Below are 16,882 nucleotides of genomic sequence, written 5' to 3'. Positions count from 1 at the left end.
ACAAGCAAGGGGCCCGGGGCCTGCAGAGAAGAGGTGGCCCTGCCCAGGCTGGGTAGCTGAGAGCCGGACAGAGCCAGGGAGCCCCTGGGTCTTGCAAGGAAGCCTAGGGGAGGTTGCAGAGGGGGCACCAGAGTCCCTTCTCCCAGTAAATGACATCAAGGGCGTCCTAATACTTCCTCCAGCCTATGTCTCCAGTTTCTGTCACTTTTCAGCAATCAGACCGGCATCCCCTGAGCATTGCTGGGCACAGAGCATCATGAGGGGGCTGTGGGGAGGCACAACGCCTGGCAAGTCAAGGAATGCAGGTTGACCAGCAGTAGGTTTACACCGCACCCCATTCCACCTCTCACTCTCTGGGTGACCTTGAGGAGTTATGTAAGCCACCCCAAGCCTCAGAAGCTCCTGTCGGGCTGATCGTGAGGAGCCTGTGACCAGAGAGGAGAGCAGATAGGCCACTTCCTGCCCAAGGTGTACATCCAGCACCCATGAGCTGCTGCTATTACTGTCACCCCTGCCTGTGTCCCCACCTCATGCTGCTCAGAGTTCTGGGGTTGTTTCAGCCTCACCCACGCACAGTGCTGAGGGCACACAGACCAGAGAGGGCTTCCTGGAGGCAGGAACACCGAGACGGCACCTCCAGGTGGAAGGAGCCTGTGGGCATGGACAGCGGTGCCTGGTGCCCTCGGGCTCCTCCTCAGTGCTGGGCCTCCTCCTCCAACCCCCCCAGGAGCAGCTCCCGGACCTGAACACCCACTTCCGCTCCCAGAGCTTCCACACGTCCATGTACGCCTCATCCTGGTTCCTCACACTCTTCCTGACCACCTTCCCACTGCCTGTCGCCACTCGTGTCTTCGACATTTTCATGTATGAGGTCAGGACCCCTTCACCCTCTCGTTCTCCTGAAGGCCCCAAGCTGGAAATAAAGGCCAGCCACGGAAGGGCCAGGGTCCGGGGAGGGATCGGGAAGCACTGTCCCCGCTGCCTTTGCAGGGCCTGGAGATCGTGTTCCGGGTAGGCCTTGCGCTGCTGCAGGTGAACCAGGCGGAGCTGATGCAGCTGGACATGGAGGGCATGTCCCAGGTGGGCCAGGGCCCAGGAAGGGTGGGATTGCCCCCCCCCCCCCCGTAGGGGCACCTGGGCAGGTGAAGTGAGACGCTCGGAGCTCCTGAGCAGCCTGATCCTTTTCTATCCCCTGTGACCCCTGAGGCTCCCTGGAGAACCAGGTTGGGCCCTAAGGAGCCCCAGGCTCTGCCAGACACAGTCCAGGGCCAGCAGCCTGGGGAGAGAGGAAGGCCAGGCCCTGGCTCTGGGAGGTTTCACCCCTCCTTTCTCTTGCCCCAAAAACCTTTGTGGTAAATAATTATACTAGCCAAACCACGGGGCCTTGGGTGTGGTTTCTGGTCCTAGGAACTGGGCCGGGTGAGGGCACAGGAGGGAGTGAGGGGTCTGGGCAGCCTCACTGGCCTACCCCACCCTGGCTTCCCTGCTTCTCACCGCCATGTCCCACACGCAGGCCCTGCCCCCTCCCAGTGTCCTCCAGCTGCTACTTCTGAGAAGAATACACAAAGGCCACGGTTGTGTCCACAGACACGAATGTTCGTTGTCTGCAGCTGCCAGAGGGGGCCAGTTGGGCTGGGGAGCAGGAGCCAGCCTGGCCCCAACCAACAGCAAGCTGTGTGCACCAGTGGCTCACGCTTAACCCTTTGTAGAGGCCCCAGGCCAGCAGACCCACTGAGGGGTCTTCCCTCCAGGTTGCTCCTGGCTGTTCCAGTTCTACAACCTTTTCCTTATCCTCTCACTGCCCTGGGTGCAGCACGCCTCCCCCTTCCTCTAAGAAGGTGCCCTGTGCTCAGACCCTACCCCAACACACGCCCGGGTCTCTGCCCTCAGGAGCCTCCACAGCCTGCAAACTGAAGTCCTGGCTGCTGGCAGCTTCTCCCCAGATGCCTTCTCACACTCACTCGCTTGTCCGACAATGATGGAGCTCCCACAACAGGCAGGCCAGGCACTGCTCTCCCCCCCTCCAGGGCAATGGGCACAGCAAACACGGAGGGGCTGGGGCGCCCCCCTACACACCCTTATAATCAGTGACTGCCTGTGTCCCCACAGTACTTCCAAAAGGTGATACCTCATCAGTTCGACAGCTGCCCAGATAAGCTGATCCTCAAGGCTTACCAGGTCAAGTACAACCCTAAGAAGATGAAGAGGTCAGTACCCAGGGCTCTGGTGGAAAAGGGGTCCCTGGTGGAGGGATAGTGACCATGTCAGCCTTCACCTCTGCAGGCTCGAGAAGGAATACGCGGCCATGAAGAGTAAAGAGATGGAGGAGCAGATCGAAATCAAAGTGAGTTCCTAGGGAAGGGGGGCAGGAACCAGAGGCCATTAGGAGCTTCTGTCCCAAGGCAAGAAGTGGGTGGCCACTAGGGGGCATCCCTGCCCAGCACATGAGGCACACCAGCCTGTCCTTAAGCTCTGAGGGTTGACTACATGTGAGCAAGGGCTCGCCTGGTGGACAAGGTGGACCTGCCCTGTGGGGCTCCCATTGCAGTGAGGATGCAGTCAGTGAACCAATAAATACAGAGTATGAGCTCTAGAAAGATCTCTGGAGAAAATGTGTAGGGGAGATTGCTGCAGATCCAAGGAACTGAGCGCTAAAGGCCTGAGCCGCAGCGGGCCTGAGGGGCTGGCACATGTGTCAAACACAAGGCCCGCGGGCCAAATCCAGCCCGCCAGGCCTTGCAGTGTGGCCTGCACCGCACTGTCATCACTGCACTCCGCTGTCAGTTTATGACATTGTCAGTTTATGACTGTTCAGTAAACCATTCGGCCCACGATTTAGGCTGGATTTTAGATTTTGGCCCCTTCTCTGATTGAGTTCGACACCCCTAGGAGGGACATCAGGAATGCTGCCCTCAGTGGTGGGAGCCCTGAGGTCAGGGGTAAGGGGCAGCCCTGAGGTAGGCAGGGGCCATATGCAGGGAGGATAGGCCAGGGCACTACACTCATAGCCCCCGGTGCCTGGCCAGCCAGCCCTACTAGGTTTGGGGGTATAATTCTGTCAGCAACTCCAATGCGTGAGATTTTTCCCCTCACCCGCAAGCAATTCTCCAACACCAGCTGGGTGTCCTACAATTCAGCTCAATTCTGACACCATCTCCTCGGAGATGAAGTCAGATCCCACAGGTTAGGGGCATTGTCCCACAAGACTGCCACTCCCCCCTTCAGAAGCCAATCTCAAGTCCAGATTGTCACCTATGCTTCTGGCCAGCTGGCTACAGATCACAGGTTCCTGTGATTCCCTCCTTGGGTTTGATTAATTTGCTAGAGTGGCTCACAGAATTCAGAGAACTGTTAGGACTGGATCACTGGTTTGTTATACAGGATATAGCTCAGGAACAGCCAGATGGAAGAGATGCATGGGGCACAGAGCTCCATGCCCTTCCGTCTGTACCACACTCACAGCACCTCCAACCATTCAGCAACCTGGAAGCTCTCCAAACCCCATCCTGTGGGTTTTATGGGAATTCATTACACAGGCATGATTGGTTACATGATTTGCCATCAGCACTTTATTCAACCTCCAACCCATCTCCTCTCCCCTCTGGGGAGAGGACTGAAAGTTCCAACTCTCTGACACATGGTTGGGTTCTCTGGAACCAGCCCCCATCTGTCAGTGGCCAAGGGACTTTCCAAAAGTCCTCATTAACATAACAAAAGACACCTTTATCTCTCTCCTCACTTAGAAAATTCCCAGGGCTTCAGATGCTCTGTGCCAGGACTGGATGGAAGGCAAAAAAAAAAAAAAAAAAAAAAAAAAAAAAAAAAAAATATATATATATATATATATATATATATATATATATATATATATATATAATTTTTTTTTACTATAAATTGTAATATTACAAGGGTTTTTTTTAGTGTGCAGAGTCTCTGAGCCCAGTCTTCCCATCCTCTCTCTCTGCTTTCATTCCTCCACACATGATTTTAGTTATTCATTAAACAAAAATTTATTGAGCACCTACTTTGTGCGAATCACAGCAGAGAGTGAGGGTCTCCAGTCCAGTGGGGTTAGGTGGATAGACATAAACACAAACTCCAACACAGCCTGGCTCTGTCCTCTGTCTACAGACTGGCAGAGTTCCACAGTGGCTGAGACTGGAGTCCACAGACCACAGTTCAAATGCCAGCTCTTCCACAGACCAGCTGTGTAACCCAGGAAAATGAATTCACCTCTCTGATCCTCCCAGTGTCCCCTTCTGCAAAAGGGAAATGATACTGTCTCTGCTGTTCCATTTATTATTATCACTACCACCACCACTATCATCATCATCCCCTCATCCCCACATCTTCTAGAAAGGCAAAGGCAGGACCTAGGTTAGAATCCAGTCCTGCCACCCATTCCTGAGTGGGAAAGAGAGCAGCATTGTTCTGTCCCCAGTTGTAGGATTTCCAGAAATAGTTTTGTGTCTTGAATTTTTAGCATCTCTTTCTCAGAAGTGGCAACCTGACTGATGCGCCAGTCTAAGCTGTGTGTTTGTGTGTGTGTGTGGTGTCTTGCTCATACACAGACAAGGCCTGCTCCCTCTGAGGACTCTGAGGGCCCAGCATTAGGTAGGTATACAGCAGACCATTGGACCACATGTTCAGCTTGGAAATTTTTCGTGAGAGGAGGTCTTAAAGGATTCAGGCAGGTGCCTTCTCACTTAGCCCTGTCCTTTGCTCTTTCACCGTTAGCCTGTTTTAAAATATACCTGGGATTTGTTTTAACTGCCTTTGAAAGAAGAGTTTATTACAGTTTCAAAGAGGCAGGGCACACCAGGCCATATGGGGAAGCATCAGGGTTGGTCAGGAGGCAGAGAGATCAAGGGGAAAACAGGGGCCAGAGCCTTTATTGTGGTTTTCAAACAAAGGAATGGGCAAAGCAGGGTGGGCAAGTTTAGGATTGACTAGTTTGAATAATTTCAGGGGCTATGGGAGTGGTCCCTAGTTGTCCTGTGACAATTTCAGAAGGGAAATATTGGCTGGTATATGAGAATTAGATAAAGGAGGTGGGGAGGGGAGCTTTGTCACACTGTGGATTGGCTGGTTTGCCTTGTCAAGTAGCTTGTTTACTATCTGTAGGAACTAGCTAAATCCTGGGATAGGAAGTCTCTCCAGGACTAGCAAGGCCTCAGAATGTCCAAGCATCAAAAATACAGGGGGAAAAATTTAAATTTTAAGCTCTTTTTTTTTTTTTTTTTTAATATATTTTATTGATTTTTTACAGAGAGGAAGAGAGAGGGATAGAGAGTTAGAAACATCGATCAGCTGCCTCTTGCACACCCCCTACTGGGGATGTGCCCGCAACCAAGGTACATGCCCTTGACTGGAATCGAACCTGGGACCTTTCAGTCCGCAGGCCGACGCTCTATCCACTGAGCCAAACCGGTCTCAGCAATTTTAAGCTCTTACTAGTACATAGCCCCCCATAGTTTTTGTGCACGCTCTCTCTCTCTCTCACACACACACACACTCTCTCTCTCTCTCTCTCTCTCCCTTTGGAGTAAGAGAAGAGAGGTGAGTTGTCTGCAGGGCACATCCAGCTCCTCCAAGGATGGCTGTGTTTATGCCAAAGAAACCCAAAGGTCATGGGTCAAGACTCGGTTCCAGATCACTGGGAGGGACCGAGACCTGCCCTCTGAAACAGTTTAGGAGGCTCAGGCACAACACTGCCTCATTCCAACTCAGTTTCCCCATCCACGATGTAAGTCAGTGGCCATCAATCAAATCTGCCATCTCTCCCAGCAGTTGCTTCATAGGAAAACCTAAAACCACAAATATGTAACCAGAATCCACGAGCACAGGACGGAAGACAAAAGCAAGGGAGGTGGCCTCCCCTGGCGGGGGGGAAGTAACGGTTGTGGGGCACAGCTAGCTGGCTGTCAGTGGGCCAGTGGGTCACAGAGATGTAGCTGTCGAGCCGAAGGAAGTATGGGTGTTCAGCAAGACCTCCTACCCTGGGCCCAAATTCTGAGAAGTTTGTCAACTGAAAATTGAACTCGGGCTGGAGGCTAAGCAGTGAAGGATGGGGCTGTCTGATAGCAGCTTCCCCCGAAATGCAGAAGCCTTTGCCCTGTGGGAAGTGGACAGGCCCACACATAGGTAGAGACCACCCACCTCACACACATTGTGTATCCACAAAAGCGCTCGCATTATTTTTACTGAATTAAGGCTTATCAGCTGATCAGTGATTCGCTCTCATTGTTGATGTTTCTTATCTCTCCCTCTCCCTTCCTCTCTGAAAAAATAAAAATATTTTTTAATTTATGGGCCATTCTGAATGGGAGCTGGCCCTGTTTTCTGGGATCACTGACCCAGAATGTAAGCCTCTAGCTCTGTCCTGAGCGTTGGCCTGGCCCCTTGGGAGACAGACCTCTGTATGGAAGTGGAAGGCAGGATCTGATGTGGTCTCCCCTCTCCCCACATAGAGGCTTCGAACAGAGAACCGACTTCTGAAACAGCGGATTGAGACCCTGGAGAAGGTGAGGGTATGGGCACCTGCCTGTCAGACACTGAACTCTCCGGGCCCCACGCAGGACCCAACAGCCAGAGGGCCAGCGAGCCCCCTGCCCGAGGCCTCCCCATGAACCCCGCTGATGTTTGAGCTGCCATATTCTAACCGTGGGGAAACTTAGCTTGGGGCTGGAGGTTAAGTGCCAACCCAGTTAACTGCAACCACCACAACCCATTTGTGTCCGGTGCCCTCCAGGGCCGTCTGGGTGGGGCGGAGGAGGTAGAACTGCTACTTTGACTGAGGTGCCTGGAACTGGGCCACAGATACCCCACCCTATAATTTGAAAGCCTTGCCCTCAAAGGGAAGGAGATGGGAGTGAAGGAATAGGGGGTGGCCTTGCCACTGGATCCATGACGGGGTGCCACAACCTTGACCATGGCCCCAGTCTTGTTTTTAAAGGTGAAAGTAGAGTTGGAGGGCCCTCTTCCTGCTCTCCCCTCATTTTCACTTGACCCTGCATGGTCCACAGGATTTTATTGCCCTTGCCCCAAAGCCTCCATTCTTGTTCAGCCTCCAAATCAAAGTTACTGCGTGTTCCCAGTTGGCCTTAGCTGGCCCCAGTCTTGAGTCCCCTGACTTCCCACTCAGCTCACACGCAGACCCCTCTCCTGGAAGGAACTGGCTCTAGCTTTGGTCTTCCTCCAGGTCCTGTCCTGCTGGTTTTCTGGTTCTCAGGTTTCACTCCTGTCTCCCCTGCTTCTAGACATAGTTCACTGCGTTAGTGACAAGTGGTTCTTGTCTGTCTCTCCCCCTCTCCTGTCCCCGCACCTTCTGCTCTGCTCCTCCCCCTGTTGCTGGGAACCCCCTCGCCGGGTAGGAGAGCGCTGCTCTGGCTGATAGGTTAATCCAGGTACTGTGGCTTTTCTTCTGACTCCTGTTTCCTTCCCCGTCTCTACACATGATAGCCAATACTGCCTCCTCCCTGGCTGCTGCCGTGGGTGAGGGGGACAGGCCTGGCGCCATGCATGGGGGTGGCTGGGGACTGCTTCTCAAGAAAACAGAGGTTCCCTCTAGAGGAGGTGGCTGTGCGTGTGCAAACGTGGCAACTGAGGGTATGTCCCTGTGTCTGAGAGTGTGTGTACGCACACGGGGACACAGTTTCCTCCCTCCAGGGGATACAGGTGGGGACCAGGAGGGCTGAGGGTGCATCAATAGCAGGCCTTCGTGTGTGCACTGCTGAGCTCCCCCACCCACACATACACACCATCCCCTCCGGCCTTTCACGCTCTCTGCTTCCACCTGCAAGGCCTGCCATGCTCTCTCACTCACCTGCTTCTGCTGCTGCCTCATCTTGAATGGCTTTATCGGGAAGCGTCTGCCTGCCACCTGGTGGCTCCAAGCATGGAATGGGGGGGCCCGAATTGGGTGGGGTGAGGGGATGGGGCTGGGTGGGGTAGATCAGAACCGAGGGTGGCCAGGGGAGAGGCATATTCCACCCCCAACCCCGCCCTGGGGAGCCAGCCCGCAGCTGCTGTCCAGCCCTCCCCAGCAGAGCCTGCGCTCTGGGGTGCAGTCACCCTGGATATGGACAGAGGCCAACAGCCAGAAGTCAGGAGGGGACAGAGCTGCCAGCAGCCCCCGCCTGTGGCCCCGTCTCCATTTAAGCCCCACGGAGCCTGAACCCGGGTTGGAAACCGGTGTCTTCCTCCAGGCTCCTCCTGGTGTCCTGTACCTCCCTACCCCTCACCCTTGTTCCGAGGTCCCGTGGGGCGCCCCATCCCAAATTCTGAGTGAAGGAGGCCTCACCCCTCTCCCACAATTCCTCTGCCCTCCTTGGACTCCCTCTAAGGTGGCCTGAGGCAGGGCCTGGCGTGTGAGCAGAGGGTCACGCCCTATCCTCATCGGCTCAGGGGCAGGTGACACGGGCGCAGGAGGCCGAGGAAAACTATGTCATCAAGCGGGAGCTGGCGGTGGTGCGGCAGCAGTGCAGCTCGGCCACGGAAGACCTGCAGAAGGCGCAGAGCACCATCCGGCAGCTGCAGGAGCAGCAGGTACCAGCAGGCCACTGTGGTGAGGCCACACTCCGACCCCCCGCTTGGCAGCTACTGTCTGGACTCACCAGCAAGTGCCTGGGGATCAGCCCTGCGGTTCCTAACTGGCTGGGTGGGGAGAGCACCCAGAGCTCAGTGCACACTCTCCCCCAGCCCCACCCTCAGCAGTCAGCCCCGGACCCGAGGGAGAATCCTGCAGTTTCCATGCTCCAGCACCCTCGGGGGTGCTTGGCAGGGCCCTCTTCCTGGCACAGGCATTGGACCTTGACTGACGGGCCTGTGGTTCCTTGTGTCTCCCCAAGTTCTTCGGAGCTATTGAGCTTCCCCAGGGGTCAACCATGAAGGGTAGGAGCTAGGATGAGGGACAAGGGAGGGGCTCCCTTCTCTGGTACCCAGGACTTTGCCCTCAGAGGAGAGTCTGGTCTATGCCCACTACTATGAACTGGCAGGGTTGGCATGAGTGGGCAGTGCAAGTCTGCTATGGGATCTTGACCTCAGTGGTGGGGAAGGCTCACAGGCTAGAGCACTGTGCAAAGACCTGCAGACCTTTCCTTCAGATTTACCCAGCAGGCTTCTTCCTTAGCTACTGGCCTGCCAGCAGCTGCAGCCCCGAGGTTCAGAGTACACATGTGCACATGCGCTGGAGGGGCAGAGAAAGATGCTGTAGGTTCCCTGGGGCCCTGCGATCCAGGCCTGATCCCAGCAGAGCCTGGCAGTGAAGTGGGCTCCTGATTTGGGGAAACCTCGGGTGCCCAAGAAGCCATGGGTGGAGAGAAGGAAGGGCAGTTCCCTGGGAGTTCTCACCCAGGCCTGGAGACCTGGGCTCAGGCTTTGGTTCAGGAATTTGAGTTGGTTCAGGAATTGGAGACAGGGTTAGGGAGCTTCGCCATTTCTCACCTGTGTTTACCTCCCACCCCTCACCTGCCAGTGCTGTGGCCCCCAGCTTGCTCTGAAGCAGCTGGGCCAATGGAGAAACTGAGGCTGGACTCATCCCACCACTGGCATGATGCCCTCTTTCAGGCCAAAGAGACACCTGCCACCCCTGATCTCTGGCCTTAGGGGATGCAGAGATGGGCGAGGCAGGTAGTGCCATAGACACTGGCCCTTGAGCACCATCTCCTTGGGTGTGAGCAGAGGGTCGGCCTGGCAGGGCTGGAGCTTGGCATGTGGCCTGAAGCCCACTTGGGCCAAGGGAGGGCCACTGGCACCCATGGATGTCAGAGGCCCAAAGTGGTCGAGGGCAGCAAGCAGGCTGGGTAGCTGGACAGAAGGCCAGGGGGTGGGGTGGGAATGAGGGGCAGAGGTCATCTTCCAGAGAATGCCCTGCCAGGCCACCAGGGAAGGGGACCCAGCAAACTCTTTTCCCACCCTTTCCTGTTTAGATATGGGGAGGAGAGAGGAGAGGGGTGAAGAAAGAGGGCCCGGAGTGCCATAACCCAGAGCCCCAACCTCTCCACCCCCATCCCAGCAGTTCTCTCAGCCAGCCATTAGATCTCTCAGGGAGTATCATCCTGCCCGCACATTCCCTCCAGGAGGTTCCCTCTGTGTGGCTTTCTCAGAAAGGGGGCTACGCCTAGCCATCAGGGGTTCCACTCTCGTCCCGTGAAGGCAGAAGGCACCGGAAAAGGATCCGGGGTTTCTCCTGATTTCTCACTCTACCCACAGCCTGAGCCGCCTCCCAGCCCTGGGGCTCTGGAGAGGAGGGGGCAAGTCCGGAGCTCACAGCCAGCTGCCAGGAAGGCTGCCCACCCTCCAGCTGCAGCCTGGGAACTGATGCAGCCTCCGTCTGTCCCCAGGGTAACCCTCGCCTCACCGAGGACTTTGTGGCCCACCTGGAGACTGAGCTGGAGCAGTCACGACTGCGGGAGATGGAGACACTAGGGGCCCTACGGGAGATGCAGGACAAGGTTCTAGACATGGAGAAGGTGCAACTTGGCAGGCCGGTGTTTGGGACACTGTGGGGGAGGGGCGGTGGGGTGCTGCATGCCCTTAAGGGGATACATATCAGACCTGAGCCAAAGAAGAGGGGCTGCCTGGGGAACCATGGGGAGTGTCCTGGGGTCAGATCCTCCTGCCTCAGCAGTCCTGAGATTGCTTCTTCCATGATCTCTATGGGCAGGTCTGGCCAGATAGGAAGTGGGCCTCTCACCCCTAAGACCTTCCCACGTCCTAGAGGCACACACACACACACACACACACACACACACACACCAGGGTACGCCCACCATCTTGCACCAGGTAGAGAAAGCAGTGTACTGGCTCTCATGGGCTTCCTGGACAGTCTGTCCTCCCTGTGTGTCCCCCAGGCCCTGGTTCCAGGAGAGAAGGCGGGGAAGGAACATCCCAGGTCCAGCAGCACTGCTCACCCAACCCTCTCCTGCCTGCAGCCCTGAGGGGACCCAGGCCTGGGTCAATCCCCAGCTGCTTTCACACTGACTATTGACTCAGCTTCTACAAAGCTGCCAAAAGAGGGCGGGCAGAGGACTTACTCTGGCAGAAGCCGCCCACCCCCTGGAGCTGCACTCTTCTGGGTGCCTCCCCCGTATCTCTGCCACAGCCCTCAGTCCCCTCAGCCATCCAAGAGCTGGGCTTCCCTCCATCTCCCTCCCCATTGGAGGAAAGGTGCGCCCAGGAGATCCTGGCTCCCTCCCCCGATTCCGACCCAAACAGGATCAGGGGGGTCCCAGGGTGGCAAACTGGGTTTTGTTTCAGAAGGCCAGAACCCAGATCTCTCATCCCTGACCCTTGGAAGCCAAGACAAGGCCTGGGCTGACCCTGAGTGGGTTCCCAGAAAGAGGGACTGCCTGGGAAGGAGTGAGGTACAAGGTGCCAAAGTCCAGTCTTCTCAGCTTCGGCTGGGGCAGGTCCGGCTCTGGCCCCATAGGAGTGGACCTCAGATTCCCAGGTGGAAAGGCACTGGTCCTCACCCAGCCAGCCTGGTGTCCTCAGCAGTAAGATTTATGGTGTCCCTAAGCAGTGCTTCCTGGATCCCCCCGTTCCCACCCCCACCCCTGTTTTTACAGCCATTTTATTTTTATTGATTTTAGAGAGAGGAGGGAGGAGAGAGGGAGAGAGAGACAAACACTGACATAAGAGAAAAATCTATTGGGGGTGCAGGGTGGAGGGAGTCAATGAGAAAAAAAAGAAGGGACATCTGTAATACTTTAAACAATAAAGGCAAATTTTAAAAAAGAAAGATCAACCTGGTGCATGCACCCCAACTGGGGATGGAACTGCAACCTGGGTATGTGCCCTGACCAGGAATCGAACCCATCACCTTTTGGTGTATGAGATGATGCTCCAGCCAACTGAGCCACACCGGCCAGGGCTCTGGCAGCCATTTTATAGGTGAGAATCTACAGCTGGGGCAGAGAGGTGGATCTGCTCCCCATGGGCCCTCCCGGCTGGCCCACCCCAAGAGGAGCCCACAAGAAATGAGGAAAGGCCTCTTGGCCCTCAGGAAGGGGGTGCCTGGCTGCCGGCTGCCCCAGGCTGACCACTCCTGTGCCCTCAGAGGAACAGCTCCCTGCCTGATGAGAACAACGTGGCCCAGCTGCAGGAGGAGCTCAGGGCACTCAAGGTGCGGGAGGGCCAGGCCGTGGCCTCCGCGCGGGAGCTGAAGCTGCAGCTGCAGGAGCTCTCGGACACCTGGCAGGTGAGGCGCTCGCCCGTGGACCCAGGAGGTCGGCCACCCTCCGTGCGTAAGAGCCCCGGCTGACCACCGGCCTCTCTCGGCAGGCCCACCTGTCCCGCGGGGGCCGCTGGAAGGAGTCCCCGCGGAAGCTGGTCCTGGGCGAGCTGCAGGACGAGCTGATGAGCGTGCGACTGCGCGAGGCCCAGGCCCTGGCCGAGGGCAGAGACCTGCGGCAGCGCGTGGTGGAGCTGGAGACGCAGGTGGGCCGCAGCCGCCCTTTCAGGGTCTGGGTGCTCACGGCTGCCTCCTTGGTAGGCCGTGACCCCCGCCCGCACGTCCTCCCTCCTCCAGGACCACATCCACCGCAACCTTCTGAACCGCGTGGAGGCGGAGCGCGCGGCGCTGCAGGAGAAGCTGCAGTACTTGGCCGCGCAGAACAAGGGGCTGCAGACACAGCTGAGCGAAAGCCGCCGCAAGCAGGCCGAGGCCGAGTGCAAGGTGCCCCCTTCCCGGGTCCCGCCTTCCCGCCCCCACCCCTGCCCGCCTCGCCCTTGACCCGCCTTCTCCCCACTGCCCTCAGAGCAAGGAGGAGGTGATGGCGGTGCGCCTGCGGGAGGCGGACAGCATGGCCGCGGTGGCTGAGATGCGGCAGCGCATCGCGGAGCTGGAGATCCAGGTGAGGGGTGAGGGCGGGGCGGAGCGTGCTCCAGGCCCGGATGCTGCCTGCCCCCCTGAACCTGGCTCACCCACAGAGGGAGGAGGGCCGCATTCAGGGCCAGCTGAACCACTCGGACTCCTCGCAGTACATCCGGGAGCTCAAGGACCAGATAGAGGAGCTGAAGGCCGAGGTGAGCCCTGCGTGTCCTCATTGGGTGACCAGCCAGGAGTCGGTGTCCGCCTGGGATGTGGGCGAGGAGGGTGCCCGGGGGCAGGGTGCCATCCATGTGCCATCCCGCCCCAGGTACGACTGCTGAAGGGCCCGCCGACCTTCGAGGACCCACTGGCCTTCGACGGGCTAGGGCTGGCACGGCACCTGGATGAGGACTCGCTGCCATCGTCCGATGAGGAGCTGCTGGGCATGGGCGTGGGCACAGCCCTGCAGGATACACTCTACCCGCTGTCCCCCCAAGACGCCCGCTTCCTCCGCAGCCTGGAGCGGCCAGCCAAGGACAGCGAAGGCAGCTCCGACAGCGACGCCGAGGAGCTGACCACACCCTACAGTCAGGGCCTGGACAACTGAGGCCCCGCCCTTGAGCCTAGAGCTGGGGGTGGGGGAGGGCCTCCGGGGCCACACTTAAACTCCAAGCCCACCCCAAGCGACACACAGTGGGATGCAGAGGGTAGAGCTGGAGCCTGAGGACCCTCAGGGTACCTGTCACACGCGCCCTCCCCAGCACTGTTCAACCCCTCTAGGCCCGGCTACCTGGAAGTCTGCCCCTCTCAACAGAAAGGGCAGGAGAGGACACAGGTCACAGGACTGGTATCAGAGAGCTCCCTCCTCCCACCAGGCCCGGGGGCAGGAGAGTAGCCCTGCTGGGAAGGGCAAGGAGCTGGAGGAGCCTGAGGAAGAAGGGGCCGCTCTGGGCTGGACGTCAACACCTCACCATGCTCCTGGGGGCCCCTGGCTTCCAGGGACAGATGGCCAAGCGGGGCTTTCCTGCCTGATGCAGGCCTCATGGCCCAAGCAGAAACCAAAGTCCCGCCTACTGTGTGCAGGGCCCCCTGGGGGTGCACAGCCAGCAGGAACCGGGCCAGGCAGTGTCCGTCCCTGCTTCCTGGGAGGAGGGGGGCCAGAGCAGCTGCAAGCAAGTCATGAGCCCCAAGTCCCCAGGGCCCCTACATCTTCCTCTGCGAAGCACCCATCACCCCATCTTGACCACTGATGGGAGGGCTCCGCCCCCCAGGCTAGCCTCCTCTCCAGGGGTCCCCAGCCTCCACTTCCCTTCCTTCCCTGGCTTCCCCGGCCCCACCCTTTTGCCAGGTCCAGGCCCCAGGAGAGGGGGCTGCCCAGAGGGGTGGCACCCATGCCTCCTTCCTCACGGTGGTCCTGTGATCTCTGCAGTCAGAGCCAAGAATGGTGCCAAAGTCCATCAACGCTCCCAGACCCCTTCCCTTCCGGGGCCTTTGGACTCCTGGGGCTCCTGGAGCCTGAAGCGGCCTCCTCAGCGCCTCCTGGAGTGGGGATCCATGCTCAGCCCCCACCCCTTCCCACTCGCCCACGTCTCAGTGTTACAAAGCCTGGGGACCAGGGTGGGCATCGCGGGGCTCTTCCATGTGCCTCTCACACTGCCCACCCCCATTTTGCACACTGCCTGTTCACACTCCACATGTCGCCCAGGTGGGGATAGAAAATAAAATGTATTTACAGTCACAGACAAGGGACACTGAGTAAGGGGACTGCAAACAGCCTCGGGGCCACAACAGTCGGGAGGGGAGCAGGCTGTCCTTGTCCGTGGGAGCCTCCCAGAGAGGGGGAGGCTATAGCAGGAGAGCAGGGGGGCAGGAAGTGCCCAGGTTGGGGTGCAGCAGGAAGAGGAAAGAGCATTTGCTGGTTCAGTGTGAGCAGCTGTGTTGGTGTGAGAGGGATGGTTAGTATGAGGGGAACAGGCCACCGAGGACCTTGGATGTCAGGCTCACAGATGGACCCTGATGGCTGGTGTTTTCACAAGGGTGGCTCTGGAGGTGGTGAGGACAAGGGGCATGATTTCCCTCCTGGGGGACCCAGCTTGGGCCTCCCCTGAGAGAAGTGGAGCAATTTGGGGTCTGGGAATCTGATTGTGTTCATCATGCCATACTTCCTGAGGCCTTCCCGGTGCTCTGCTCTGGGCCTGGCTCTAAGGGATCCCCGGGGTAGTGGAGGTGACAGACACTGGTGCAGGAGCAGGAGCTGAGCCTTCGTGCTGATGTGACAAGTGATCAGTAGATGAATGAGCAGGGAGATCAGGGAAAGCCTCCTGGAGGAGGGTGCCAGGTCAGCTCCAAGGGCAAAAGCATAAAGGCAAGGCACAGCAGGACCGGCAGGAAGCACATGATAGAAGGAACAGGAGAGAGGGCATGGCCAGACCAGGAAGGGGTTTCTCTGGTCAGAAGCCAACGTTTGCTATTTGAAGTGAGGGCACTGGGGAGCTATGGAGAGCTGAGGTGAGGGGAACAGCATCAGATGGACCATAGTGTTGGGGATCAGTGAGGAGGCCAGGGCAAAGAAAGACCAAGCTGAGCCGGGCAGTGGGGAGAGAGAATATGAGCTCCCCTCAAGGAACTGGGACTGCTGAGCAGCAGGGCAGGATGCTGGTTATGCACTGGGACAGCCAAGTTCCCCAGATTGTGCCATCACTTAGCAAACAGCTCCTGTGGGCCCATGCACACTCCCATTACACAGAATTAACACCGAGACCCCCGCAGTGACTCTGTCTCCTGCTATCATAGGGTAATTCCACCCCACCGGCTTCCAGGGCGGGTAGGGCCCAGGGAAACTCAGGTTCTGCCCTGCTCCCTCTTGGGGCTGGCTCTCGGTCCTGACTGCACAGCAGGTAAGGAGCCAGCACCCACCTTTGGGTTCGTCTCATATTCTAGAAAGGAAGACTCATGGGCCCTTGCCAGGGCTCAGAAAGAGAACCTCTTTTTTGCCATGGAACTCGACCTTGAATGAGAAAGCATGCTGTGTGCCCTCAAACAACACATTGACTCTCAGGGTGGAGGTGGTAGTGTCCTGCTGAGATAGGATCAATTTCTCCTCAGGTGCTAGATTGGGAGGTCCCCATATCTGGGGTGGGGACAGGCAGAACTGGGTGATCTGTGTGTGACAGGAGCCTGGCTGCAGGCTGCACTGTGAGGACTGGGTCTCTGGGCACAAAAAAGGCTGAGGACCCAACAGGGAGTCCTGCTCTGTCCCTTTACCTGCCCAGGGGACTGTGGTCCTTGCCAGGCCTCCATCATTCTTGGTGTGAAGCAGGAGACCCTCATGGAGGGAGGAAAGGCCTGGGAGTGTGTCCTGAGGTGCAGTTGGGAAGAAGGGCCTGGGCTGGGGCTTGAGGAATCCAGCGTCAGGATGACTGGCTATGGGAGGAAGGGCAAGGAATTGTGATCAGGGGACACAAATGAAGATACTGGTTGGCTCTGGTGAGGACCCCTGGTTTGGGGAGAACACCCTAAGTTGGGAGGGTAAGTGAGGTCCATGGGTTGGGTGCCATAAAGGGGCATGGTGAAGACTCCCTGATCTCCCACCCGGCCTTGGAAGAGGTTGCTCCTTCCCTACAGGCCCCTCCCATCCCCTCCCAGGAGGGTCCTGCTCCCTACACTAGGTCCTTCTGAGGAGGCCCCTGCACTGCAGCCTCATGGGTAAGCAGAGGGCAGTATGCCCTGGGTAGGGAGTCCCCAGGGGAAACGAAGTGACCCCTCTCTCCCTCTAACACACCGGAGCATGAAAGGAAAGGGGGTGCACACTGGGCGGGGCCCTCCACCCCCAGCGAGCCCCTCCCACGTGTCTTCCCCCTCTCCCCAGGAGTGCTGGCTCCCCTGGCCCAGGGTGGGAAGAGCTTGCACACACTAATTCGCGCATTGGGACCCTCCTAAAGTTTCCAGAAGTCAGACCGGAAAAAACCTACATTCACGCACGCGGGTAGGTGTGCCCGGCTAGACCAAGCTCCGCAGCGCCCAGTCCCACTGCAGCCTCGGCCCCCGCAGCGACAAAGACGCCCAGGC

At 57.9% G+C, this 16,882-nt stretch overlaps 1 protein-coding gene across 2 annotated transcripts in view; it reads left to right on the top strand.

Annotated features, from left to right (window-relative positions):
- The window catches only part of EVI5L (ecotropic viral integration site 5 like), a 32,719-nt gene extending 18,160 nt beyond the window's left edge, over positions 1–14,559 (top strand). Inside the window, exons 7-20 of one of the 2 annotated variants that reach the window (XM_084884807.1) lie at positions 728–871; positions 991–1,080; positions 2,110–2,207; positions 2,284–2,344; positions 6,471–6,524; positions 7,374–7,406; positions 8,407–8,547; positions 10,344–10,472; positions 12,062–12,202; positions 12,286–12,441; positions 12,533–12,679; positions 12,762–12,857; positions 12,934–13,029; positions 13,143–14,559. In XM_084884807.1, coding sequence (XP_084740933.1) covers positions 728–871; positions 991–1,080; positions 2,110–2,207; positions 2,284–2,344; positions 6,471–6,524; positions 7,374–7,406; positions 8,407–8,547; positions 10,344–10,472; positions 12,062–12,202; positions 12,286–12,441; positions 12,533–12,679; positions 12,762–12,857; positions 12,934–13,029; positions 13,143–13,421 — 1,665 coding nt within the window. In that variant the 3' untranslated portion in view covers positions 13,422–14,559. The remainder of the gene's footprint in view (positions 1–727; positions 872–990; positions 1,081–2,109; positions 2,208–2,283; positions 2,345–6,470; positions 6,525–7,373; positions 7,407–8,406; positions 8,548–10,343; positions 10,473–12,061; positions 12,203–12,285; positions 12,442–12,532; positions 12,680–12,761; positions 12,858–12,933; positions 13,030–13,142) is intronic. The other variant, XM_084884808.1, reaches the window with a different exon arrangement.
- Positions 14,560–16,882: the final 2,323 nt, after the last annotated feature.

Source organism: Pipistrellus hanaki, assembly GCF_964339955.1.
Source record: "Pipistrellus hanaki genome assembly, chromosome: 5".
Classification (NCBI taxonomy): Eukaryota; Metazoa; Chordata; class Mammalia; order Chiroptera; family Vespertilionidae; genus Pipistrellus; species Pipistrellus hanaki.
Note: the sequence above shows the minus strand (reverse complement) of the source record. Positions and strands in the feature narration are given on the sequence as shown.